Source organism: Pleurodeles waltl, chromosome 5 (genome assembly GCF_031143425.1).
Source record: "Pleurodeles waltl isolate 20211129_DDA chromosome 5, aPleWal1.hap1.20221129, whole genome shotgun sequence".
Classification (NCBI taxonomy): domain Eukaryota; kingdom Metazoa; phylum Chordata; class Amphibia; order Caudata; family Salamandridae; genus Pleurodeles; species Pleurodeles waltl.
The window spans coordinates 689,348,021-689,375,270 of record NC_090444.1 but is presented as its reverse complement, the minus strand read 5'-3'; the positions used below and the strand labels follow the sequence as shown (position 1 = coordinate 689,375,270).

Genomic DNA, 27,250 nt, shown 5'->3' with positions numbered 1-27,250 from the left:
AATAGAAAGACGACTGCGCGGCAAAGCCGCGCGTCCCCGCTCCCCTGCTCCCACTCCACCAGATGAAAGGGTGCGATCAGAGCAGCTGCCCCCGGGAGGGAAACCCACTCCCGAAATTGAAACTAGAAATCAAATAGAAATGTTTGTTGCGCAATAAACAAATTAGCATACATAGTTAAATATAGATAGAAATGCACTTAACTAGCTGCAAAGCAGCAAAGTAAGAGGAGTTGGACTGTATGAGGCAGCGTTTTATAGGAGTCCTCCTCTATAGTCATCACTGTTGCTGGGACTGTTGGGATTTGTAGTTTTTTCTGTTATTGCATTTGATTGGCTGCTGTTAAAAATAAAGCATAGACAGAGAAGCATAATCTGAGCCTCCGGTCCTGACATAGAATTATAGTTACCGGCAAACTGTACTATAAAAACATGGCCGTCTTGTCAGCATGCAGATGGGGCGGGATCCTAGAAAACTTGGTGGCATGAAATGTATTTCTTCTGTGTTTACAGCGTTTAGGAACAATGTGCAATGGTGTGATAGGCTGTACGTCTCGAGCCACAAGTGGCACATCCCCCTGTGGGCGTGGCTGTAACTCTGATGCTGGTGACAGGCGCCGAGTGACAGCCCGGGAACATCGGAGCAGCAGGGGCGACCGGCGCACAGGGCGGCAGCAGCGCGGTTGTTGGGGTAGGCGTGCTACGTTTGGCTCTCTGTGGAGCACCTTCCAGAGGGGTTTCCGGCCGCCTCGCCGGGGTGGGCTCCCCGCGGTTGGAGCGGCTCCTCTGGGGGTGTCATGCCGGTGGGAAACAAGAAGCAGGTACGCTTCGCTACGGAAGAGGCGCACGGGGAGGATGGCGACGCAGAGACTCTGCTGCCCGACCTGGATGAGGACACTCTATTCGACAAGGCGACGGCGGACAGGCGGAGGCTGGTCATCCGAACCCGGAAGCGGCGGAATGCCGAGCGCTGGTGTCTGACTGCAGTCATGTGTGCAGCCTTCACGGGACTGGTAAGAGAGGCGTGTGAGCCGTTGTGGTCGAATAGGAGAGTATTTGGGTGGAAGCAAGATTGCACTCGGAGTTAGAATGGAGGTTCACTGAGGGGCTGTAAGATGGTGCTGGTTGAAGAGACTAGAATATGCTCTTGGGAAGTTAGTGATGTGCATTGCCGTTTAGTAGGGAAGGTGTACTTGCTCTGATAGGTCAGGGTCAGTAGTGGAATAGTAACTATTCACGGCCGGGGAAACTCCCACCGGTGCACTGTGCAGTCTTGTGGAGAGTGCACTGTGGCATGCACCTAAGTGCAACAGTGTTGCTGTGTGTATTTGTAAGTCACACTATCATTCTCAAAGGTATCCTGACGCTGAGCAGGTGTGTGTGCCTAGCCTTGCTTACGGTAGTTTGGTTAATTGAAAAGCCAAATCTTCAGCTTCTAGCGGATTTCAAGAAGAGCGAGGGGGAGGCTCTGATGTGGAGATGGGGGTTGTTCCACGCTTAGGAGCCATGCAAGAGAACGCTGGTCTTCACACTTCCTTGTAAATTAAAAAGTGCCCCAGGAAAGCTCTGCAGGCGCACACGCAAGCAGGTCTTAAACCACAGCTTTGTTATAGATTAAACATGCCCAGTCCTTTAGTAATGTGATATGGTAGTTGCATGTTATCTTCTTGAATGTCTTAAATATACGGTTGTAAAAAAAAGTAAATATGTGATACAGCAGTTCCCCGTTTACGTGACTGGTTCTTTTTGTGGCTTATAGCTGCAGCTCAAGAAAGTTTATGGGAAGCACAAACTTGGATGTCCACATATAGCATGTATTGAATGGCGCTATATTCAAGAGTATGGTATTAAATTTTATGACAAGACCGGAGGCTCCTATTATGCATTTCTTTTCTTATTTTATTAAACAGCAGCTGCAGTCAAGAACAACAGTTCCCATGAGGCAACGAAAAAGTGGCCAATGGGAAGCAAGCTGTAGTCCAAGTAAAACACCAATCACCGATAGCATAGCCCTATAATACATATCTTGACTGAGAACAGCCCTCTTTTCTTGCTGCTCGCAGTCAAGATAAGTATTTGTTTCTTTATTCTTTATACAGTAATTTGTATGTGTTATGCTTCAATAGTGGTTCCTCGCTTGGTTGCCGTTAGTTTTATGCACGTTATTACATCGCGCTCCATATCCTGCGTTCACTCGGCTTGTAGCCGCATTGTATTTCCCCTCCGCGCCCTGCCTAACATTAGTTTCTGCCGTTGTTTCATCAGCGCGACCGCCATTTTACTCGGCGATTGTGCTGAAGAGTCGAATATCGATGCTCTTTGCCTCACCTGTCACCAAGTGTTTTCTGCTTCTTTTCGGGCTGCCGGTTCTGCTTTTTAAGCACCCGGACCTTCGATGGCTGCCGAGGGGCCGTCTTTCTCATCTGCTCATTTCCTGGTGCCTCTTTTCCCCGCCCAGAGGCGGAGTTTAGTCTCTCCAGCCGGCCTGAGTGAAAAATTAACCCCTTCAGCTCCATTTCCTATTCCAGCCAAATTTATACCTATAAATCCTATTTAACATGGATAGCTCTCCATTTTCCCATGCTGCCACAGAGGAGGAGGAAATGATTAAGGAAAATCTCAATGATTTTATCCAGTCTTCAGTGCAACAAGCAGTCTCTGCTTCTATTGACAAATTATCAAAGACATAGAGAATTCAGTGGTACAGTTAATGTCTAAGACGATGTTGGCCCACTCTGCGGGGGAAAGCAGAGAACGTCGAGGAATTAAAAAAAATATAAAACAACGCTTTTGAACAGTGAGGATTCCTCCCACAAGGCGGAGGACGCAGTTCCACAAAGGCCTCCCTTAAGGAAAGGGACACTTTAAAAAAAAGTCAAAAAAATGTGCATCTAAAACAAAACACATTACACCCATTATAATTTAAAAAAATGTTGGACTCTGATGATGAAAATGCGCATGACAATTATCCGGATTCGGATCTTTCTGACAAAGACAATAGAGACTATGTCTCTTCTCCTCCTCCTCCTCCTAAAAAAAGCGAAAACTCAAACCCTTTCGGGTTCCAAAACAAGTAGGATTTTTGACTTGGAGGGTGAATTCATGTTCGTTCCCAACAGAATATCTGACTTCTAAGTTACGCTCTCCCCTTGACAAACAGGTCAGGTCGGAATGTCCACATCCCTCCCTTCCTTCAAAGATCACAACTACTCCTGTCATTGACACTTCCCTCATAACCTTCTTTTATAAATTTGGGAAGGACCCTCGAAAGGGGGTTGACAAGGCCTGGTCTACCTGCCAGGATAAACTTTAGGATGTGGTGGGTCCCTTAGCCCGTATTTTTGATATGGCGGAGGCAGCCTGCTTGGACGATGCTATCTTAGATCCCGTTGAGTTGTCATTGTGGGTACAACGAGCCGTTTGTTTATTAGGGAGCACTAATTGCGCCATAACCCTCGAGCGTAGGAAAGGATTGTTACTCAAGTTGGATCCTAAGCTGGTCAGTTTGGCAACCTCAGACCCGGGAGTCAAAGCGGAAGGTTGCCTATTTGGTGAATCGTTCATCAAAGAACTTAGTAAATACGTGGCCACGTTCGCTTCCCTGGACAAAGCCCAACAATCCTTGAAAAAGGTGTTTTCCAGTCGGGTTTTCTCCAGGGCCAGAAGAGGCAGGAACCGCTTTGCCGGCCAATCATACAGCAACCAAGGTTCCTGGGGTGCCTACGCCACCGCTTACCAGGAATTCAAACCTCAGTTTTACCCTCAGAAGAACCGAGGATTCAGGAGCACGGGCGGCTGAGGCTCCCGTTTTTCTTCCCAACCCGGTAAGTCATCCCTTTACTATTCCAGTGGGAGGTCCCCTTGCTTTTTTCCTTCAAAATGGCAGTCTCTCACAGCAGATCCCTGGGTTTTGAACACAGTTCAGGGCTACTCTATAGAGCTTTATTCAGAGCCTTTTCAGGCATTCTTCCCTCATCCCCCCCCAACTCTCGTTGGAAATGGAAAACATGATTTCCATGGAAGTTCAATCTATTCTCCAAAAACGAGCTATTGTCCCTTGTTCCCTCGATACTTCGGGGTTTGTCAGTTCAGTCTTTCTATTTCAGAAGAAAAAGAAGAAGATGCATCCGGTGATCAATCTAAAATCTTTCAACCGATTTGTAATTTACCGTCACTTCAAGATGGAAACCATCCTTCATCTCAGGGACTCGCTTCTTCAAGGCGATTGGATGGTTCGTTTAGATCTCCAGGATGCTTATCTCACTGTGCCCATGCATCCAACTTCAAGAATGTTTTTGCAGTTCAAATGGCACGGTGAAATGTATCATTTTTCGTCCCTTCCGTTCGGCCTGTCTTCCGCCCCCTGGTGTTTCACAAAACGTATGAAACCGGTAGTAGCCTCTCTCAGAGCTCAGGGAGTCAGACTAAAATCATTCAACTCTTCATTACGTTCATTTAACCTCTTCCCTTCTTTCCGATCTAGGTTTTATCAACGATGAGAAATCTTCCCTGATTCCAGTCCAAAGAATCGAGTTCTTAGGTTTCCTAGTGGATTCTGTGTCCTCCATTTTTCTTCTTCCTTGGGCAAAAATAAAGTCTATCAAATCAGAAATTCTTCAGACCTTACGCAGTTCTCGCCTTTCCATCAGGTCCCTAGCAAGAATTGTAGGCCTTCTGTCTTCCTCAATTCAGGCCATCTTCCCAGGCCCATTACATTATCGAGCTCTCCAAAGACTAAAGATTCGTCATCTTCAAAAAGTTACCCTGGATCAAGACTCGCGTACAGAATTGCAGTGGTGGATAGACCATTTAGACGCTTGGAACAGCAGGACTATCTTTGCGTCAGCCCCAGATCTTGTATTAGAATCAGATGCAAGTCTGCTGGGTTGGGGAGCCCAGTGTGGTCCAATCTTGACTGGAGGCACATGGGGCCATATGTACGAACACTTTTTCCCATAGACACAGAATGGGGAAAAACCTTTGCTACATCTGGCCCATGGTCTCTAGAGGAGTCCAAGTTGCACGTAAATTGTTTAGAGATGCTTGCCGGGTCCTTTGCGATCAAAAGCCTTGCAAAAGACCGAGTTTGTTAAATTCTGCTCAGAATGGACAATATTTCAGCGGTTCGTTACATAAACCATTTAGGAGGAACAAAGTCCAAACCTTTAGCGAAAGGGTTTTGGGATTTTTGTCTTCAAAACAAAATTTCAGTCCAAGCAGAATACTTACCAGGCAATCTCAATATGGTGGCAGATTGGTATTCTCGTTGTTTTCGAGACTCAAGCGACTGGAAGCTTCATCACAGCATTTTCCAGTCCATCTTACGGAGGTGGGGACCTTTTCGCGTAGATCTTTTCACGTCCCGCCTCAATGCGCAACTTCCGCAGTGCTTCAGCTGGCGCCCGGATCCCGAAGCGTTAGCCTTCAATGCTTTTTCTCAGGATTGGTCAACCTCCCTCAACTATGCTTTCCCTCCGTTCATGTTGATTGCACGTCTGCTAGCGCAGGTGCGTCGTCAACAGGCTACGTTCGTCCTAGTCGCTCCCTTTTGTCAGTCTCAAGTATGGTTTCCCACTCTTCTGGAACTATCAATCGAACCCCTGTTTCTTATCCCTTCCTTTCCAGATCTACTCTCCAGTCCCCTCGGTCTTCCTCATCCCCTCGGTCTTCCTCATCCTAGACAATCTCCTAACCCTTTCAGTATGGAAATTCGCAGGGAATCCCTTCTATTTCGGCAGAGGCTTCAAACCTCATCGGACTTTCCTGAGCTCCTGGAACAAAAAAGGTGTATAAATAAGCTTGGTCTCTCTGGCATAGCTGGTGTCTGGGAAAACATATTGATCCTGTTACAGCAGATGTAACTTTTTTGTAGTCCATTTTCTTGCAGCAGAAGCTAGCAAAGGTAAGACTTATCGTACTATTAACTCATATAGGTCTGCTATATCTGCTTCACACGTTTTCAGCAACGGAAAACCAATCGGAGAGCATCCTTTGGTGTGTCGCCTATTAAAGGGAGTAAAATTTTCTAATCCTCCTAAACCTAAATACAGTTCTTTATGGGATGTAAATGTTGTCTTTAATTCGTTTTTTTTTTTCTTGGCCGGACAATGAGTCCCTACCTCTAAAAAGATTATCGGCCAAGTTAGCCATGTTGTTGTGCCTCGTTTCGTTTAAACGTCTTTCTGATGTTAGAGCTCTAGACATTACAGCACGATCTTTTACTCCAACAGGTGTTCTATTCAATGTTCACAGACGTACACAAACTGTTCTTTCCTCAATGTTTTATCCTTATTTTCCAGACCACCCCAAATTTTGTGTTTGCCAGTGTCTAAAGGTTTATGAGCATCAAACAGCCGATTTGAGGACTTCTTCCTCGTCACAACTCCTGATTTCTTTCAGGAAGCCTTACAAACCTGTCTCCTCTCCTACTCTAGCTCGTTGGGTCAGATGGATTATGAACCTGGCAGGTATTGATACGTCTCCTTTCGGGGCTCATTCCGCTAGGGGAGCTATGCCTTCCAAATCTTTTTGGGCTGGCTCTCGACTAGAGGACATTCTCAGATCAGCTGACTGGTCTAATGATAATGTGTTCAGGATGCTTTATTGCAAGCCTGTTCACCGTGCTTCTCTAGATGTTATTGATTTGCTTTAAAATAGCATAATAGGAGCCTCCGGTCTTGTAATAAATTGTAGATTTTCCTAGTAAATTTATGAAGCAAAGTCTTAATTTTATTAAAGACACGGAGGCGAGTATTATCCCGCCTCTACAAATTCTAATTCTTATTATTTTGTTCCCTCCCAGCAACATCTTCAACGACTCCACAAACTTCCTCTTAAGGACTTCAATGTTCACCACCACATTTCTGGTACCGCTTCTCCGACGGCGTTCGTTTCCAAGCTTCAAGATCCCAGGGTTCCAAGATCTTCCACATTACAAATCTGAACTTTTGATTGCGGTTCAAGTACTTTTGTCGGTGTTCATGGCATTATGTATTTGTTGTTCTTTTATTCTACTGTTTACCTCTTAAGCTCGCATAAGAAAAGAGGGCTGTTCTCAGTCAAGATATGTACTATAGGGCTATGCTATTGGTGATTGGTGTGTTACTTGGACTACAGCTTGCTTCCCATTGGCCACTTTTTCGTTGCCTCATGGGAATTGTTGTTCTTGACTGCAGCTGCTGTTTAATAAAATAAGAAAAGAAATGCATAATACTCGCCTCTGTCTTTAATAAAATTAAGACTTTCCTTCATAAATTTACTAGGAAAATCTACATTTAGGAGTGGAAATGAAGTACGGGACGTCTGATCATGATTAACAGATTTTTCTGTTAAGCCTTCTTGTCTTTTGATCTAAGTCCATAGTTAGGGTGTCCAGATTTTGAGAAGCTAAAACCGGGGCAGGTCAGACATAAAAGTAGGACTAAAGCCTTTAGCCTTACTTCAATATCTGGCCTGGCCCTTTTTTATGTTATTTTTTTATTTTTTGCATAGCCTTGTACATATGTATGTGTGTGTGGGCTACGGTTGTAAATCTTGTAAATGTGTGCATATAATCTATATATATATATATATATATATATATATATATATATATATACACACACACACACACACATTTGCAAGTGCATATATAAACATACACCTACAGGACTCCATTTTAGCAATGGCAGGACTTTCACCCTCCGCCCCCCGGACCCCTCCTCCCCACTTTCTCTCTGCTGGGAGCAGTCTCCTCCTGTGCTACTTGGCAGAAACAGGCACTTAAAATATTTCAAACCTTAGCAGCGCTTGTGGAAAGGTTAGCATATCTTTAAATTTTCTCCTTTGCCGGCTGACCTGACCTTTCTCCCCAAAAAAACCCGGGACATTTATTTAAATTTAACAAAAACTTTGGGACACCTGGACTTTCTGGGGAAATCTGAGACTGGGGAATTCGGGACACCTGGTCACCCTATCCATAGTGCTTTGACTGTTTCACACCTGGAAATGTTTGTTCACTGGCCGTGGGATGCCTTAATAGATGGGTTAAACTAGTGTTATTTAGCGCAGGAGAGTGCCGGCTCTTCTCAAGAAAAACGTTGGGGAGTACTTCTCAGAAACAAGCAGGTACTCTGATACAGAGTACCTGCACTTCTATTTTTCCATTTACAGCACTCGGTTAAACTGATAAGATACAAAGATCTTGATGGATATGAGGCTTGAAACCTGTTTATATGGCCTGTGTAATTTAAGCCTAAAACGGTGAAATAGTATGTATAATGTAACTAGAAGAATTGCACCCTTTATCATAAGAATAGTGACATAGTTGCCACGTTCTCCTTTTGCTTATGCATAGCATGTCTGTGTTTTTAGCGTGTTTTGTGTGGCATTTCAGTGCCTTATATAAGACCGGGAGAGTGACCCCCCCTGTAACCAGTAGACTGAAGTACATGTGTTCATTTAACAAGGCAGATGCCAAACGCTTCCCAGAGTGTGGTACGTACACGTCTAAAAAAAAAACTGATAACCTCCTGAAATGCTTATACTAGGTAACTAACCTTTTCTGACTTGATGCGGACTCCCTGGCAGCAATGGTACTGAGATTTTTTTTTTTTTTTTTTACCCACTGTGAACCTCGGGGCTCTGTCAAGACCGGATTGGCTGTACCGGGCATCAGACATTTCCTGGGAGGCTGGAAATGTGTTAAGGGGTCGGTTTTGTAGTAGTCAGGTGATTTTTTTTTTTTTTTTTTATTTTTTTTTTATTTTTTTTAAAGCATCTGCTGCAGAGTTCCTTGCTCATCCAGTAGTTTTCAGGCAACAGTAAAAATGCCAAGATAAATCTGGTGATTAATGTTCCTGCTGGAGAAAGATTGGAGTATTGTCTAGTGGCACTTTGACTCATTTAAGGTAGCACAGAGGGTTTGTATGCCTGCTTCAAAGGACTGTACTATGCATATCACAGAACAGTATTTTATGTGCATTTTTCAGTGGGTTACTACTTTTGTCACAGAGACCCTTTTGTTACTGTGCTGTTTATGAATTACAATCCCAATCTAGCACAGTGATCTATGAAGAGTGGCATGCAAACTGCATGTACAGGTTAGAAAGTGGTGTTTTTTTTTCTGAGTCTTTCATTATCCTAATTTTGCTAAAAAAAAAAGGTTTTTGGGGGTTGGAATAAGCTCTTTTTTTTTTTTTATAGTTAAAGCCAACCCTAACCACTGTGTTACGTTCTGAATCCTAAGTTTGTGTTTCTACGGACCACGTACTCTTAAAAAAATGCGTACTAGTATGGATGACATGAATCCTACACCTTGTAGTCTCCTTTGCCTTATGTAGCATTTCCTATGATTTTCACATTGTCTTTGTATTTGTGTGTAATGTAAAGTGCTCCAACACCCTACACTGGTATGGTAGGTGCTATAAAGCAAATTAAATACATGTGAGAGAGGGGCCATGAAGAGATGAGGGGCACTGATGGATGGTGATGCCCCAATAAAGATTGTTGAATCCTGGAGTGTTGTAGGGTCATTATTTACTGTGCTTTAAAAACTAATGCAAAAAATATATAAAGAAGAATGTGTTGAATGCACCATTTTTGCCCAAATTTTCTCTGGGGGAGAACTCTCTAATCCCGCCTTGTAGTGGTCAGGCTCGTTCACTGCACTCACTATGTTCCCATATGGGAGCTGGTCTTACAACATTTTCCAGGGCTGCTCTGGGTTCCCAGTCTACCCCGTGCTTTGTGCTAGTGGAAGGGCTTAGCTCGGGATAGACGTTGAAAGACAGTCACTATCATTCCAAAACAAACATGTACAGTAGCAATCAGCAAGTTCCTGCTGTAGTGGACTCTGAAGTTTGCAGTTGCGTACCATTCCCTATAGATTTGTATTGGCCTGTTAAAATCACGTGAGTGCTTATAGTTCCACAGATAGCCAGCCGAGTAAAAGGGCCTTATTTTGCCTCTGGAATTGAGCATGCCCGTATACTGATTGAGAATGTGGTGATATTTCTGTAGAAGTGCTAAGGCTGAAAGAGAATCTACTTGTGAAATTCCTTTCACCATTCTATTTTCACGGTGAAGAAAATAGGAGAATTCCTTATTACTACTCATCTCTAAAGCATGGCCCTACGCTGCTGGACTACAAGGAAACTAAGACAGTGATTGTAAGGCACTCCCCGTTCTTCTCTTGTTGTTACAACATGGGGAACTCCAGACATCCTCTCAAGCCTTTAGTTTGCCAGCCACGTCTCTCTCTTTGCTGGCCCACTATTCTTCCCTTCCTCTTCCTACGCTCTCCATTCATTCTCATTTTTCCAGTCATGTTTTTACCTCCTATATCCCTCTATGTCGCCCCTCCTTTGTTTTCCCCTCCATTCATCCATCTAATTTCCTAGCCTTCTTTTCATTTCTACTTTACATCGTTCCTCTCGTCTTAACCTTATGTTCTCTCCCCCTTTCACGCTCTCACTCATTCTCTCCATTCCACTCTGCCATGAAACTGTGTGCGGATGCATAAAGCTTGCTTTTTTATGTCATTGGTAGTGTGCTCTATGCCTGCTGTAACTAAGTGAAGATGTTCCTCGTATCGCCCTAAACCACTCTAATCAAAGTTGAAAAGCTGTTTGTGACCCAGAAGCTACACTGATATTTATACTGTGTTCTCTATCCCGTGAAGAATGCATTCAAACATTCTTTTGTATGAAGTCGTGTCCCTGCATGAAAACAAAGCTTACCTGCCATCTGGGCACGATTATCCACCATCTGCTCTGGACTACTGTATCTCAAACCATACCGCCTACCAGCGCAGCTCACTGCATCTGCTCCTCGGGGCCAGTGGCGGCAGCCCACTGCTCTTGACGTTAACAGTGCAAAAAAGGAAAAATAAAATAACGCAATATTGTTATTTGATTTTTCATCCGTTCAGGGCGCTAAGTGACAGTGCGACAAGAGAGTCAAGTGCGTTCCTGAACAGCATTGGCTGCTGCCCTGCCTTGGAATGTCATAATATGTATGAGGATAATATGTATAATCTTAAACAATACTCAGTACTGGAAGGTGATCTGGACCACCTCTTCACATTGTTTTCAAGCTGTATGATATTAATTCGGGGAGATTTTAATATGTGACTAAAACCGTTTCAAGAAGAAGTGTATTCGGGTTAGTTAGTAAGTGCATTTAAGATACTGTCTGCTATTTTTCCCCGGTGTCAAAAGTCCACATTATCTGTGAAAATGCTATTAGAGAGCTTGAGATTTGTTTGCCTAAATGGCCGTTTCACTTCTGATAAACCTGCTAACCATGTTAATCTGATTGGGTCTATAGATTGCCTCTTCACCCAAGCCTGGCATTTAACTCTTATTTTCACGTTCTAACACATCAAATTAGTGATCACTTCCCCTTAAGAGCTCAACGTATAACAAAAATGTCACAAAGCGGTGTAGTTATGCCTTTGGACATTGATTTCCCAAGGCTTCTTACCACTGGAATAAGTTCACAGTATATACAGCTAGTGGTGGACTTAAAATATTGAACTCAATTCTTTGCAATCACCTGATTGGGCCAGGTAAATAAGTATGCGAATGTTATAAATCTTTTACTGATGATTGGCGGAAGAAATCTGTAGAAGTTAAGCCATCTAGTTATAAATGTCAAAAAAGGATAAGGTGGTTTAACATGGAACAGGAAATGCTGAGAAAAAAAAATTGTCTAACAAAGAGGGTCGGCCCACCTAGCCCCTCAGTTCTCGGAAGTCAACACAAAAAAAAAAAAAAATGCACAAGTGTGCCACATTTTCTGCACAGTTGAGTGCATCGTCCGATTGCACATGTTGTCGTTTTGATGTGTTTGGCAATGCTGAACTAAGGAATAATGCACTGAGGACACAAGTAGGACAGTTCTGAGGTTTTGTTTCCTTGACTTTCCTGGTCCCTTGTTTTGGATATAATCCTCATACTGTCTGAGCCCCGGAGCGGTCGTTAGAGCATGTGCCAGAGTAATTGTGGCTCATTGGGGGAGCCTCTTAAGAATTCTAGGCATGGAGAATGGTTTATGGCAGGTGTGTGCGTTGGCCCCACTCTAGCTGCATTATATTTAGCTGACTGACTAGAAACATTAAGGGATACACATTTATTTTAATCTAAAATGGGGGCAACTACATCCTGTGACTTCTTTGTGCCTGTAATTTATTAATATTGGATACGACGTCTGTAGGACTCAAAAGGAAATAAGCAGAATTTACGTATTGTCCAATGATCAGAACAAAATTATGACATTTGTTAGAAAGCAATTTTGGGTATGGATGGTCTACAAGGAATACTCCGGTTGAGGAAGTAACTGAATATAAATATTTAGGGATGATCTTCAATAGATTTCTTTCTTGGAATTCTCACACTGATGTTCTAAAATCCAAAGCATTTTAAACCATCGAAGGCTTGAAACATTGTAAAAGTGATTATGGTGGTTCTTCACTCTATCCAGTTCTTGCTGGTTATAGTGCAATGATTCCTCTGCAGTTCATGTACGGGGTGGAGGTCCTCGGTGCAAGTGTTCACTAAGAGTAGGAAAAGATGGCTCGAGTTTGCTTAAAGATTCTCTTGTCTCTCCTGAAATGTGTGTAATCAGAATGGAATCTGGTAGGAATTGTTGGTCATCTGCTGCTTTTGTTCGTTCCATGACATTTGGGACAAATTGACTCTGTCTGAGCAACTCAAAGTGGCAACATTATGTAGAGATTAAATAAGAAAAGGGAATTTGGATGGGCAAATAAGTTAATAGGCTGCTGCAAGTAAGGGCAAAAATCCTACAATAAATAATTATAATAATGTTGCCATTCCCACAGCTCTCTCAAGAAACAAACCGAAGCAGTGAAGGGCATTGCTTGGTAGAAAAAAACAGACTTGGGTTTTTTGAGACGAAAGCCTTCTGTAACATACCACCAATGAAGTATAACGTTCCGAAAGGGACAATTTTTTTTGTGTAGAGTAGGAATGCGTCCATTTGCTTGCGATAATGGCATTACTCCTAGTCCTACTCCCTCGCCTTCCTTTAAACCAATGAGGCTTCCTGCCTCCCACTAGACCCTCCCCTTCCCTTTTTAAACCCCTACCCCCTCCTGTACAAAAACCAAGCCCAAGCAGCAACTCAGACAGTCCGTACCGGGAGGGCAGGAGGGAACGGAAAGGAAGGCGAGGGAGTAGGACTAGGAGTAATGCCATTATCGCAAGAAAATGGACGCATTACCTCCCGTCCCTCCCTCGCCTTCCTTTAAACCAATGAGACATAGCAAGAAGCACACAGGAGACGGACACTGAGTTGCAAGAAGTTCAATATCATGCACAAAGGCCACCAAAACCCCACCCCTAAGACTTCATAGAGGATAAGACCCGGTGAACCAATACCGACTCCAAACTACCCAAGTCCGACCGGCCAGAATGCCGAACGAACGCCAAAGGCGAGGCCCAAGTGGCGGCCCTGCAAATTACCACCACTGAAATCCCCTGAGATTCTGCCACCCAAGCCGCCATACCCCTGGTAGAACGACCCCAAACCCCTTGATGAGGAACAACCCCTATCAAGGAAAAAAACAAACAGAATCAATGATCTCACCCCCGACTCAAGGAAGCTGTGGAAGGCATCTCCGCTACGGGCCGGCCCAAAATTTACAAAAAGTGAATCACCCTTACGGAAAGGAGCCACCACCCTCAGGCACTCCAACAAAGCCCTGCGTACATCCAACAAATGCAAACGAACCACCTCCACCAAAGCGGGATTCGGACAAAAGGAAGGATGACCTCCTGGTGAGCATGAAAAGAAGAAATGACTTTCGGGATAAAAGAAGGCACCGGAACCAGAACCACCCGATCCGGAAAAACTTCCCAAAAAGGAAAGGAACAGGCCAAGGCCCCCAATACAACTAAACGGCGAGCCGAAGCAATGGCCACCAAAAAGAACGTCCTTAAGGAAAGAAGACGTAAACACAGTCCCCCAGAGGTTCAAAAGGTTAATCCGTTAAAACCTTCAATACCAAAGAAAGATCCCCTGAAGGAAAAGAACGTACAGGGCGAGGAAACAAATGAAGAAGCCCCTGAAAAAATCCCGGCAACAAACGACCCTTAACCGGAAGGCTGCGCCACGGACCTCAAAATGCCTGAATAGCCGCCCACTGTACCAGCAGAGACACCCCAGACAACCACAACTGTGCACCGTCCTGCAAGACCTGCATCACATCAAAGAGAGACGTGCCGGTAGGATCCAATACATGCCTCCAGCATCAAGAAGAAAAAAACCTTCCACAGCCTACCCTAAGAAAGTAAAGTGGAACGCCGCCTGGAACCCAGTAAAGTAGAACTTAAAGCCACAGGCACCCCCAGACCCGTCAAACCTCGGCGGGCCATTCCCAGGCCGTCAAGTGTAACCTCCCCTAAGACCTCAACGAGAGGCTGGGAAACTCCAGGGGAGATGGACACAGAGGAAGAGGCCACATCCGACCGGATGCCCTCAGCCGCAGCAATGGGAACCAATTCGCCCTAGGCCAATGGGGAGCAATCAGGACAACCCTGGCCCCCAGAAGCCGCACCCCTAACCGCAAAGGCCTGAGTAGCTGAAACGGCGGGAACTCATACAAAAGGCCCCTCGGCCAAGGACACGACATCCCGTCCACCTCCCAGGCTTGGGGACACCGAAAACCGGGAGCCGAAGTGACCGAGCTACGCGTTTTTCTCGGACGCGAACACATCCAGCACTGGAAGACCCCAGAGCCGAACCAGATGAAGAAACAGCGAACTCTGGATGGAGAAAAGTTAAGAGGAAGTAACACAATGCCCGAAAGTATGCAGCCCTGAGTGCAGAAACCCACTCCTGAGCCCACACAAAAATCTTCCAGGCCAGACCGAACAAAGCCCTAGACCAGGACCCCCCTTGAAGTATGACATAAGCCCTGGCCACTACGTTGCCCGAACAAGCACTGCAGAACCACCAAATGACCTCGCAGCCGCAATCATAGAAAAGCACGGAGGGCCGTCTGTACCACAACCATCCACACCATGGACCGGAGCACCACAAACTTCTTCACTGACACTGCCACCAAGCCAAGAAGAGTCCGAAACTGAGACCCCAGAAAAACTCAGATCCTGGGATGGGACTAAACCGATAGCCCCCCGTTGATTAAAAAAAACCGTGGTTCTGCCGGACACCAGAACTTGGGCAACCTGCTTCCGAAATAGGGCCTGCGAGGTAGAATGGAGCAAATGTCGTCCAGATATGGATGAGTAAACACCCCTTCTGAATGTAGCAAAGCCACCAGGGGGGCCAGTACCGACGAAAAAAATCTGAGGAGAAGTCTTGCGGCCGAACGGCAGAACACAAAACGGACAGTGCACCCGATCCACAGCAAACCTCAGGAACTTTTGAGAGGATCTTGCCACAGGCACGTGTAGGTAAGCATCCTGCAGATCCAGTGACACCAGAAAGTCCCCACGTCTGACCAATGGAAAAATAGTTTGAATGGACAGCATGCGGAAATGCACTGTCCCGATCCAGGTATTCACCTCCTTTAGATTGAGCACAGGCCGAAATCCCCCTGAAACTTTCAGTACAAGAAACAAGACCGAATAAGTGCCCTGACCCCATTCGTCTAGCGGAACGCGGGAAATGGCCCCTTTGACCAGTAAGTCTCGCACTCCGTTCAACAATGCTCCTCTCCATGACCCCCCTGAAGGCAGAGGTGTGGGACGTACCCCTGAATCTGGAGGAACCACAACAAAATCTATGACATAACCATCGGTCACAATGTCTATTACCCAATGATCGTCTACACTGTCCTCCCAAGCTGACAGAAAGTGACACAGTCTTCCCCCAACCGGCCCTCTGCCAGGCCCACAGTGATTGTCAGGACCCCTACTTGAAACCACCCCGGGTTGCAGGAGCAGACTCCTTAGGTGAAAAACGCGGCTGAAAACGTTGTTTCCTGAATGAAAAGGATTTAGCATCCCTAGTAGGAGAAGATCTGGAATGATTCTTCCACCCTTTACCCGAAGAAGAACCCCCTTTATAAGGTAAGGCATGCTTCCTCTCCTTAAATGCCTTGGAAAGCATGGACGGCAATTGCCCACCAAATAGGTTACGGCCTTCAAACGGCAGTCTCAACAAGGCCGCCTTCTCCCCTGGATCAGCCTTCCAGGAACGCAACCAGAGGGACCTACGAGCCCCAATCAAAGCCCCAGAAGCCAGAGCCGAAGTACGGACCACATCTGCCAACAACCAGGCCGCTGCCCCATACCAGCCAGGAGCTCCGAACACTCTGCCCCATCCTGAACAGCCACTGCCAGTTCATCCAAGTCCTGCACCAACGACTGGGCCGCATAAGCAGAAGAAATACCTGCCCTCAGAGCCAGATTCTCAGCCGCAAAAGCCCTCTTAAGCCCTGAGTCCACCCTACGGGCCGTGGCATCAGCAGGCACACAATCCTCCGGATTGACAGCTGTTTTGCCAATCAGGGTAGCCAAACGTGAAACCAGGAGGACCGAGGGAGGCCATACTTCCATACCCTAAAGTAAAGAACGTATCTGAATGAACCGTGGAACCTGAGCCATATCCACATCCCCACTCCCAAAACACCATATCCTTCACAGGTCCCCGAAAAGGCATGGCAAATTCAGACAGCGTCTGATATCGTGGAAATAAGTGAGAGCCAGCGTTGGCGGGACTAAACACAGGAAACCCCAAATTGTCCCGTACATGTGCCATCACAACCCACATCACCTTCCAGGAGCCAAAATCACCCCCCAGAGGACGTAGATGGAGCATCCCCTCCCACACTCTCAGAGGAGGACTTCCCTGCAATTGCAGGAGAATGGGTAGCCCTAGCCCCACTAGGCCAGGCCATCCCCGCATGAAGAGCTCTGGAAACAGCCTCCTGCACCTCCTCCCTGGACATGATGGGCGCAGCACCACCACCCTGAATCTGGGGGCTCCCAGGAGTGGAAATGCCATCAGCACCTCCCTCCTTTGAGGAGGAAGAAGAAAAAATCCTCATAAGACATTTTAAGGGTGTAGGCGGGAGTCGTACCACTGTACACAGGTAACCTGCCGCACCAAAGGTACTTGACCTCGCCACTGAGCTCTAGCACCTGGATTCCGGCCATCAACTGAATCTGTAGGCACGATCTCATCCACAGATAAAATATACAGGGCCCAGGAACCATATCCCAGAACCAATCCAAATAAAGGATAAAACAAGAATATCAGTCAAAATGCGGGCAGAACGCCCGTCTTACCCGCACAGAAACCCAAAAACACTCTTCGGCATCCCTCCGCGGCTCCGCGGCGAAGAAAAACCGGAACTGAACGCCCCAGCCACTAAGAGCCGGCTGACCCCGTCAGCCGCCTCCCAGGATGCGTCTTACGAGCAGCCCCGCCTGCTCAAAAAAGACGCGCCCGGCCGAAGCACACCTCGCGGAGCTCCGCTTCCCGAGGAGTGCATCCAACGATGACCTCCAGGCTCCGCCGTGAAGGTAAGTGAAAAGGGAAAGTCTAGCGTGGGCTAGACAAAAAGAACAGGAGGGGGTAGGGGTGGGGGGGGGGGTTTAAAAGGGAAGGGGAGGGTCTAGTGGGAGGCAGGAAGCCTCATTGGTTTAAAGGAAGGCGAGGGAGGGACGGGAGGTAATGACTAATAGTAATTAAAGTAAATCTCACAGTAGCATATGTATAACTTGGCATTCTTTATTGTGATAGTGATTATAGAGATCCACAGATAATTCTTTGTGCTGGTGTACTGCATGTGATGCAGCACACACTCATGCTGCATGCTTATTGTGCTTGTACTTGCAAAATCATAAATGAATAAGGACAGTCTCACTCGAACAGTAGTTAATCAGGACCCTATTGGGTACGTGGGCTTGGTCACGACTTAAAGAAACAACCTGGAGGGTATTGAAAGCTTGAAGTCATGTAGAATCTCCCCCAGAGTTTTCATTGTTCTTGATGTTTGAAAGGACAGATGCAGCAGAGGTGGAATGAAGGTAAATATAATCTGTTGCTTTAGGTGTTTCTGGGGTGTTAGTATTAATTGAAGCCAGTTGTCCTGCTTGCAGTGTCTAATGTCCACTAGATAGGCTTGTGATCTAGCAAATCGTTCCTCTGACCAATGGAAATCTGCAGAATCTGAGTGTGATTATATGTAATTCTAATAACACAAGCAAGGGATAAAATAAAGTAGGCTGATCGAGACACCTTCAAGTCGGCATGGTAAAAGTGTAAATACTTGAAGGAAATTGCAGTTAAGAGTCAAAGTTGTAGAAGAGAAGCTTAAATGAGGTACTGAGATTTTTCAGAACAAAATTGGATTGGTACTGTTTAAGGGCATCTGTAGTGACCCAGCAGCTGATACCAGTGTGTCCAGAATCGAGCATGATAGACTAATTCATCACGTTTGGAACTATCATGTCTCTTGTCTATTATCTACATGATGTTAATAATGTCAAAAAGCTATCTCCACCCTTTGCTGATGGCAGAAGCCCAATGATTCGTCATCAATCAATCAGGGATTTGTAAAGCGCACTACTCACCTGTGAGGATCTCAAGGCACTGAGGAGGCAAGGGGGGAGAAGGTGGGGGGGGGGGTGGGGGTGCTGCTACTGCCTGAACAGCCAGTTCTGGAGAAGTTTCCTGAAGGTAAGGAGGTCTTTGTTCTGGTGCAGGTTGGTGGGAAGAGTGTTCCACGTTAAGGCGACGAGGTGTGAGAATGATCTACCGCCGGTTGTAGATCTGTGGACGGGTGGGACAGTTGTGAGGTTGGCGGATCAGAGATGCCGGGTCGAGTTGGAGAAGGAGAGTCATCTGTTGAGGTATTCTGGTCCGGTGTTGTGCAGTGCTTTGTGAGCATGGGTGAGGAGTTAGAAGGTGATTCTCTTGTTGACTGGGAGCCAGTGCAGGTTTTTCAGGTGGTCTATGATGTGGCAGTGGGTGGGGGATGTCCAGGATGAGGCGTGGCTGTATTATAGTAAGTGCTGCAGGGGCAACGGGTGTCTGTGTTCAATTTGTGCTCCTTTAAGGCACTTGATATTGCATATTCCAAAGCTGCATTTCCTCATTTGCCTTGGGGTGCGGATTCATGCAGATGGGAGAATCTTTTTTTTTTTTTTTTTTTTTTTTTGTGCTCTGCACAGTGAAATGCAGTCTGCCATGTGTTTATCTCACTATGCAGAGCCACAATTAAAGATGCTGCCCACCTTTAAGGCACAGAATAATTATCACTGGCTAGAGTTTACTCTTGGCATAACTTTTTAAAAAAAATTTTTAATCAAGATTTCAACAGTTCTAAATCTCCCCAAAAGAGAAAAGAGGAAAGGAAAAGAGGGGAAAGGAGACCGTATGCTTTTAGAAAGCCTGTACATAAAGTGATCTAGCTCCAGAAGAGGCCAGCTGACAGTATTTTGCCAGTGAAAAATCTTGGAAGAGTTCTCTGAGCTGCAGGGTTAATTTTTGCTTTGCTGCTTGAAATATGTTTGTAAGTGCAGTGATGATGTCTGCTATTGGCGTATCTGTGACAAGTGATTGGGTCAAAGATGTGCTCCATTTATGCAGTACCAAGGGGGAAATGCTGCATTAGTGAATGTGCATGTCTTCAGTGAAAGGCTGGGTGTTTTCTGCAATTTCTTAGGAGTAGGTAGCATGTTCTAAAGTTAATCATCTATGGGTGACAAAGTTGTACACCCTCAGTCTGAGATTTGTTGTTAATTGGGATTTAAATTCTGAGGTGCAATTTTGAGTTGAGACTTTGTCTGGGGCAGAATTTCCTTTTGAGGAACAGTACTGTTTCCGTAGGTTAAGATGGTCTTGGGGGGAGGGGTCTAGAATAAGTCTCTTGCAAATGAAAGCTGGTTTATGGTGTGGCCTCATGGAGAAAGGAATCTTGCTCCATTGTTTTTGATCTGTTGCATCATGTGAAAAACTATTTGGCCCATCAAATGTGCTTAGTCCAGCTGGGGGAGCAAAAGGGTGGCAATCACCTGGCCCTAGTGAGAGAAGCTCGGGGTTTAGGCTTTTCCTTGAGCTTCTTATTTGAAGAAAGGAACTTTACAATTTTGAAAATTTCATTATTTTGGTGTCTGAGGGTGAGCTTAGAACCCCGTATTCACTTCATTGAGTGCTGGAGAGCGCGGTGTGTTGAGCTTCATGGGTCTCACAACTGTCCCCATCATTTAAGTCTGTGATCTGCAAGTTAGGGAGTTTAACCTTCAGGGTGTCTGATCTTAGATGGCTTATGGTTAACCAATCAAAGGTGCCAGATCTGAGTCGCAGGCTGAATGGAATTTGTTTTAGCAACATCTGTCTAACCTCTACATAGGTATATCCGGATAGGCAAAAGCATTCAGTGTTTGAGATGATTTGTGTTCTTTTTGTGAGGAAGGATGTGATCCCTTCTATTGTCTATTTTGGATTATGTTGTAATGGAGATGTTCAAGAAATGCAGAGTTATAAAATGTCATGCTGTAGTGAGATCCTGAACAATAAGTTTGTTTGCATTGTTCTTGTCTTTTTGGACTCCATAGTAATCCAATTTTGAAATGATTTAGGATACCCCCCCCCAAAGCATGCAATGAAAACACTTCAACCAGGAGTTCCTGATGCTCAATACAGTTGTTGAATTGGATGAATGCAGGTCTTTATTTCAATCAGTTTACTGTGGTATAGTCCATTGACAATCTGTCTATAGTTGCCCAGGTGGTGTGGATCAAGGGTGGGCCTCTCTAAAGTGGGTTGAGGTAGGAGGCCTTCAACTCTTCTGTTATGTTCCCTCAAGGAAAGATTCATTGACAATGGTTTGTGCTGTCAAGGCAATGGGAAAATGAGAGAAGCTGCTTGAAGATGGCTGCTGGACAGATGTTAATTGGGGATCCAGATATGCACCTGTAGTAGCAAGAATTAGGAAATAGGTATTTGTTTGACAGGAAAAGAAACTGAACATAGTGAAGGCTGAATCTATGAAGGAAGCCACTCAGCGGTGTTGTCTAGTCTTGCCTGTGTTTTTGGCATTGTGAAAGTCATGATGAACAATTTTGTTGAAGTGGTTTCCAAGCTTGTTGCACAATTTGAATTCAGACTGTGACAGACCCTGTTCTGGGGTGGCTGAGGTAGTTTGAAACAGGGGTGCTGTAGTTCACGAACTGGGCAAAGTACAACACTTTTGAAACTTAACTCTTGTGGTAGCGAGCACGAGCAGTCAAAGGCTTCTCAGGGAGGTAGTGTGGGGACAAGAACTCAGAAATCAAGAGTGAACCAGCAGATACAATAACATAATGTCCAACACAGTGCTTATCTTTTATATAAATTAAAGTACTTTGCAGCTAAATAAAATACAGCTCAATAGGAATCACAGTTACAAGTTTGTATTCTCAGTTGTGATTTTCACTAAAGTGCCTCATCCCCTGTCTGTACCCTCTCCTCAGTGTAGGAGATCTCCATCTGTAATCCTCCAGGATGATGTGGACATTGGCATCATTTGGGTCCAGGTACAGCTTATTTCAGTGAATCCAACTGTTCACATGTGCAACTCAGTTCAAAAGTTCCCGTCCCAGACGTACACTCGGACAAAAGGACTTGAGTCTTTTCACCAGACTTCTCTGTGCTCGCTTTAGTCCCTTGTTCTGCTCACAGGTTAATCCCTGCTTTACCTACTCAGTGGTTGTTGCAGACCTTGTGGGGATGTGGTTGTAGCTTGCATCTGCGCTCTTCACTTTGATACCTCTTCTGTGCAGGGCCCTTGCCAGTGAGCTTTTTAGAACGGGAATTACTAGATGGCATCTTCACTGCAGGCTCTTCAGGCCGAGTGCAGACAGATGCCTAGACATGGCTGTTGCAACCTCCTTAACTACAAAAAATGATTACTAAACAATGTGGGTTGGGAACAGAGGAATGTAGGATGGAAGCCTGATGTGTTTGAATCTGGAATTACATGACATCCACTTACTAGGTCACATGTCTCATCCTTTCCCCATACCATGTTGTTAATCTGTTCCTGGACATCATTTTCGTACATTAGTCCGATTTTTTTTTTTTTTTTTTTTTTTTTCCTTTTCTTTTCATTGGTGTCTTTTTCCTACCTGCCTTAAAGACCTTATAGGTCTGTGATATTGGATGCTGCCCAGAGCCCAACTGCAGGATTACTTCAAGGGTATAGATTGGGGAGAACTCAACCAGGAAGACATTCCAAGTCTCTCTGGATAACTTGGTGTTCTAAAGGAATTGGCCAGAGAACACTTCAAATGTGTCATTCACATCTTGGAATGAGATGAAGGGTTCTGCAGGATATAGGTCTCCCAGTGTGTGGCAGACCCCTGTCACCTTGGTACCAGTATTATTCCAGTTCAGTGATAACCAGTGTAGTTTGGGTTGATTTTCACAAAAAACACATATAACTCTGAGGTGAAGGGTTTCTTTTTGTGTTCTTGATTGATGTTCTGGATCTTATCAGTTGCCTGTTATAGAGATATGAAGAAGTTTGTGTTTTTCTTCAGTGCTGTAGAATGATATACTTTGATTAAAGTGCAGTCACATATTTTGTAAACCGTGTTGGAAGTGGAGGCAGTTCAGAGGTTTGAGTGGTATTAAGGAGTTAAGGGTGTGCAATGGTTAAAGAGTGATTCTTTGAGGTAAGATCTTGCACAAGTGCTACCAAGATTTTTGAGAGGTCGTCCAATCTATTGTAGTACACTGTACTCCAGTATTAGATAAGGCTAGTACGGGTGACATTGGCTTGTGGTGTCATCCTGGAAGGTGTCTTGGTAGATAAAGTGTTGGAATAGTGGCAAGTCTCATGTAGATAAAGTGATTGTCTAAGGTAGGGGTCTCCAACGAGTAGCTCAGGAGCTACTTGTAGCTCACCAGAGCCCTTGAAGTAGGTTTCAGAGCTGAAATAGAGCCCGTGCCACTTTCAGTGGGTCTGTGCATATTAAAAAAGGTGACACTGCTCACCTCAAGACGCTTAGAGTTGTAGGCTGGCAAACCAATGACAGGACATCATAGTAAGACTCAAACATATACTGTGTTGGCCTATGGATCGTCCCATCCGTATTCACTCACAATTAGATAACACTTTTTTAATGTTGATAACTGAATGAGAGCGATAAAGCAGTGGTCCTTTGTGCTAGCGTACACCTCATGCTTTGGTTGACATTTCATTAGTTAAGTGGAGGCACTTACTACTGATGGGCTTTTTCGTGGTATTCTGAAATTCGAGTGTAGTCGCTACTGATAATCCTGCTTATGGTGTCCATAGTATAATGTTAACGTGGTTACTATTTTACAGTGCTAATAGTTTCTAGTAGTAGCTCACAAGGTCTTTGCTTGAACAAAAGTAGCTCTTACTACAGAAAAGGTTGGAGACTCCTGGTCTAAGGCATTCTGTGTGGAGAAACTGACTGGCAGTTTCTCTCCAGCTGAGTGCTCAAGACGAGACATCATGGGGGAGGTCGGAAGTGGTGTGTGTGGGGGAGGAGGGAGAACTACTGGTCGGCTTTGTTGGTCCTCTGAGTTCATCTCTGCTAGGAAACTAAATACAATTCTGTCTGTGACAGTTTTAAAACTTGCAGTGAAGCTCAGAAAACATCCTAAGGAATGAGTTAACCAACAGACATGATGGTTATTAAAAAGGAAAAATGCAGTAGCATCTGCCTACGCTTTAGAAGCAGCTCCAATGTGTGGGCTGTGATGAGTGAATTTTCACAGCTTTGCAGACGGTCTTTGTGGTATGGAAAAAGCTGTCTCCCTTTTTTGTGTTCAAAGTATTTTATTCAGTTTAATAAAAATACATATATCCGACATCATAGCAGTAAAAATAGAAGGTGGTCATTCGATACAATAATTTCGAACAGATAAATTTCATGGAGAGTATTGTGGGACATGATACACGCAAGGCCCACTTATAAGATCAGCCCATATAGGCTATCTAACAACATGCATAGAGGAGTGGGTACTGACGTGGTAAGGCTTGTACATTTCATAGCTGTGGAGTATATGGTGTTGGTTGTGTATATCTAAATGATGTATCACCTTGTCGTCAGGGAGAACATCAAAAGAGAACTGGGGTCGTGAATTGGGTAAGCGGGTGGGAGAAGGATGAATGAGATGTCTGGAAGTGATTTTGTTGAAGCTCAGGAATTTGGCAGAGGCTGAGCTATCCTCTTGATTGTATTGTTTCCTATGTATTTGCCTAGAGAGGGCCATACTGCACTGGAAATTGTGGGGGTGGGGTGGATTACATTTTAGACTTTAGTGCATGTGTTCCTCTGAGGTATGAGACCCATGCCCACTAGGTGTGATTAGAGAGAAGGTTAAATGATTTCCATTCGGAGAGGATAACTTTCACTGCAGTGGTTAAAGGAAAGTCTAGCAGAGCCCTATCATTGGTGTTTAGAGTCATAGCAGTCACTGAGGCCCAGGGACCAAGAGCTATCGTAGGGAAGCTTAGTGCTTATGTTATATCTGATATCTTGTTCTGTATCCAACGCCAATATGGTTCCAGGAGTTGGCACCCAAGGAACATATATAGATGTGAACCAGTCTCATGGTTGCAGTTCTATCATTTATCGTTCTCTCACAGCTTTAGCTTATGTAGCCTAAATGGGGTCCAGAATCATTGTAAAGAATTTGTATTGTATGAGATTGGGGGCAATTTTGTTACATAATGAGAGTTTTAGTTTTTTTGTTTTTTTTTGGGCCATTGATCGTCAGTGATGTGGTTAAATATGTCAGAATTGAAATGTTTAGCCCATTTTGTATGCAGTACAGATGATTGTGTTGAGCATGGGTCAGATAAAAAAATGTAAATCTTTGAGGCATTATGCCCTAAGTGTTACCACATTGCAAGTCAGGACGGTAAGAATGAGTGTTTGGTAAGAGTAAGCTTTGACAGTTTCACTTCAGTCTTTAGGAACCTGTAGAAATCTAGGTTGGAGAGGGTATATGTGCCGGTTAAAGCTGAAAAAGGGAGTGGATCGTTATTGTTGTATAGATCCTTGATTAGCCTAATGACTTTGAAGGCCCACTCATTTACAACCTGAGCATCAACTTCTGTCTTAGTTTTAGGGTTATGCCATAGTGGCACCCATTTGGAGTTATGGAAAGGCTCCGGCAGCCTTCTGTCCAGCATCTTAAGAATATTTGCAGTATATGTTAATATTGGTTGGAAATGGGGTGGCAAAAATTTTGATCTTGTAATAAAGTAGCACATACTAAAGGGTGAGCATATGTCCGTTCTATCTCCAATCATCTGGTGGTATTGGTTGTTTCTGGGAGCAGCCAAGCAGCACCATGGGCCATCAGGAAAGCTGACTGGTACAGCTTCCAATTTGGAAGATTACAGCCACCGTAAGAGAAACATTTCCTGGTGATTTGTATGAGATCCTCGCTCTTTTATCGATTCACAGGAATTATGAAGTTACTTGATCAATTTAGTGAAAATGGAGGTGGAGAATTGTAGTGATAACATGGAAGACACAAAATTTACTATTGGGGTGATCATCATCTTGAGAGTTTGAAGTCTGCCCCACCATGAAATGAACTTAGGTGACCAGGAGAACAGCAGATCCTTAACTTTGGAGATAGTCTATGATTTGTTGTACTGCACTGTTTCAGTTAGATCCCTGCATAACCAAATACCGAGATATTTAGGACATTTGAGCTGTCAGTTAAGTCGTGAGTCATCCTGGTGTGAGGGAAAGGACAGAGGATTTAAAGGAAAGACCTCAGTTTTGTCCTTATTTAAAGTATATCCAGAGACCTCTGAGGATGTATGGATGATGTTGGTAATGCTCGGAATTGCATTTTCTATGTCCTCTGAGAAGATAACATTGTTGTCTGCATAAGCCGCGGTTTTATAACTTTTAGATCTGAATTGGAGGTCTTTAATCTCAGGGGCAGCATTGACTAGTTTAAGTAAGGTGTCACTAGCGAGTAAGAAAAGTAAGGGAGAAAAGCGGCAACCCTGTCTTGTTCATTGGTGTAGGTCAAAGTATGAGGAGGTGGAACCATTTATCCTAATATTTCCTTTGGGATTCGCATACAACACCATTGCCATAATAATGAATGAGTAGCCGATGTTATGGGACTCGAGGACAGCATGAAGAAAAGGTCAGGATACTTTATCAAATTGATTTTTGGCATCAAATGCGATCGCTAATCTCAGGAGTGAGCAAAAGGGGGACTTTTCTATTATGTGGCAGAATGTGCGAATATTGTATCTGGCAGGGCGACCCTTGACTAAGCCCGTTTGGGAGTTGTGAATGATTTTGGGAGTGCAATTTTCTAGTTACTAGCCACTACTTTTGCAAAAACTTTGGCTTCCATAATTAGAAGTAAGATGGGATGAAAATATTTAGGGTCTGAATGATCTTTTCCTTATTTAGGAATAGCCACTATTGTGGCTTTGGACGCAGTACGAGAGACCTTGCCCTGGAATGCAAAGTGGTCAAATATATGTTTGAGGTGTTTGATGGACAATGGTGTAAAAACGTTATAAAAAATGACTGGGAAGCCATCAGGTCCGGGTGCCTTATTAGGCTGAATTGATCTTATTACTTCAACAATTTCTTCTGTTTCTATTGGCTGGTTCATATGTGTTCTCTCCGCATCGGAGACCGAAGCCATGGATAAGGACTTAAGAAATCTAGGCACTTTGTTTTGTCACATAATGTTTGTGGAGTGTAGTGTTTACCATAGAAGTCTTTAAAGAACTCCAGTATCTCTTTAATTTAAATTTTTTGAAACACATATTGGGCCTTGATATGTATTTGGTTGTTGAGGTCATTAAATCTTGAGAGTGGTGGCGTACGTTTTTCTAGCTCTGTTGCGAAGCAGGTGTTGTCTAGATTTTTGTGGATGAACATAAGATAAGTCCTTTTGCTTTCAATGGTGTTGTAGATGTATTTTAATTTTTTGACATCGTCGAGTAAGGCCTGGTTATTAGAGTGTCTGAATGCTGCTTATTTATTTTTTATTTCAGTGCCTAAAAAATGCACTGTTCTCTTAATTTCACCATATTTTTAATAATGTGTCCTCTGATGTGCCTTTAAATGTGTCTCACAAAATTAGCGTAGATTTTACAGTGTTCATTTTCTTTAAAAAAAAAAAATTAAAAAAAAAGATCCATTTCAGATTAAAATCCTCAATGTCTCGTTTATTTTCTCGTATTTCTGTGTCTAAATGCCAAACTTTATTTTTGCTTTTTATCAGGAAGATTCTTGATGGACATTGAAAGTGCAGCATGATCTGA

At 44.4% G+C, this 27,250-nt stretch overlaps 1 protein-coding gene across 1 annotated transcript in view; it reads left to right on the top strand.

Moving 5' to 3' along the window:
• The first annotated feature begins 386 nt into the window (after positions 1-386).
• The window catches only part of MFSD4B (major facilitator superfamily domain containing 4B), a 238,415-nt gene continuing 211,551 nt past the window's right edge, over positions 387-27,250 (top strand). The window contains exon 1 of the mRNA XM_069234603.1: positions 387-1,010. Within this exon, the coding sequence (XP_069090704.1) occupies positions 795-1,010 (216 nt within the window). The 5' untranslated portion in view covers positions 387-794. The remainder of the gene's footprint in view (positions 1,011-27,250) is intronic.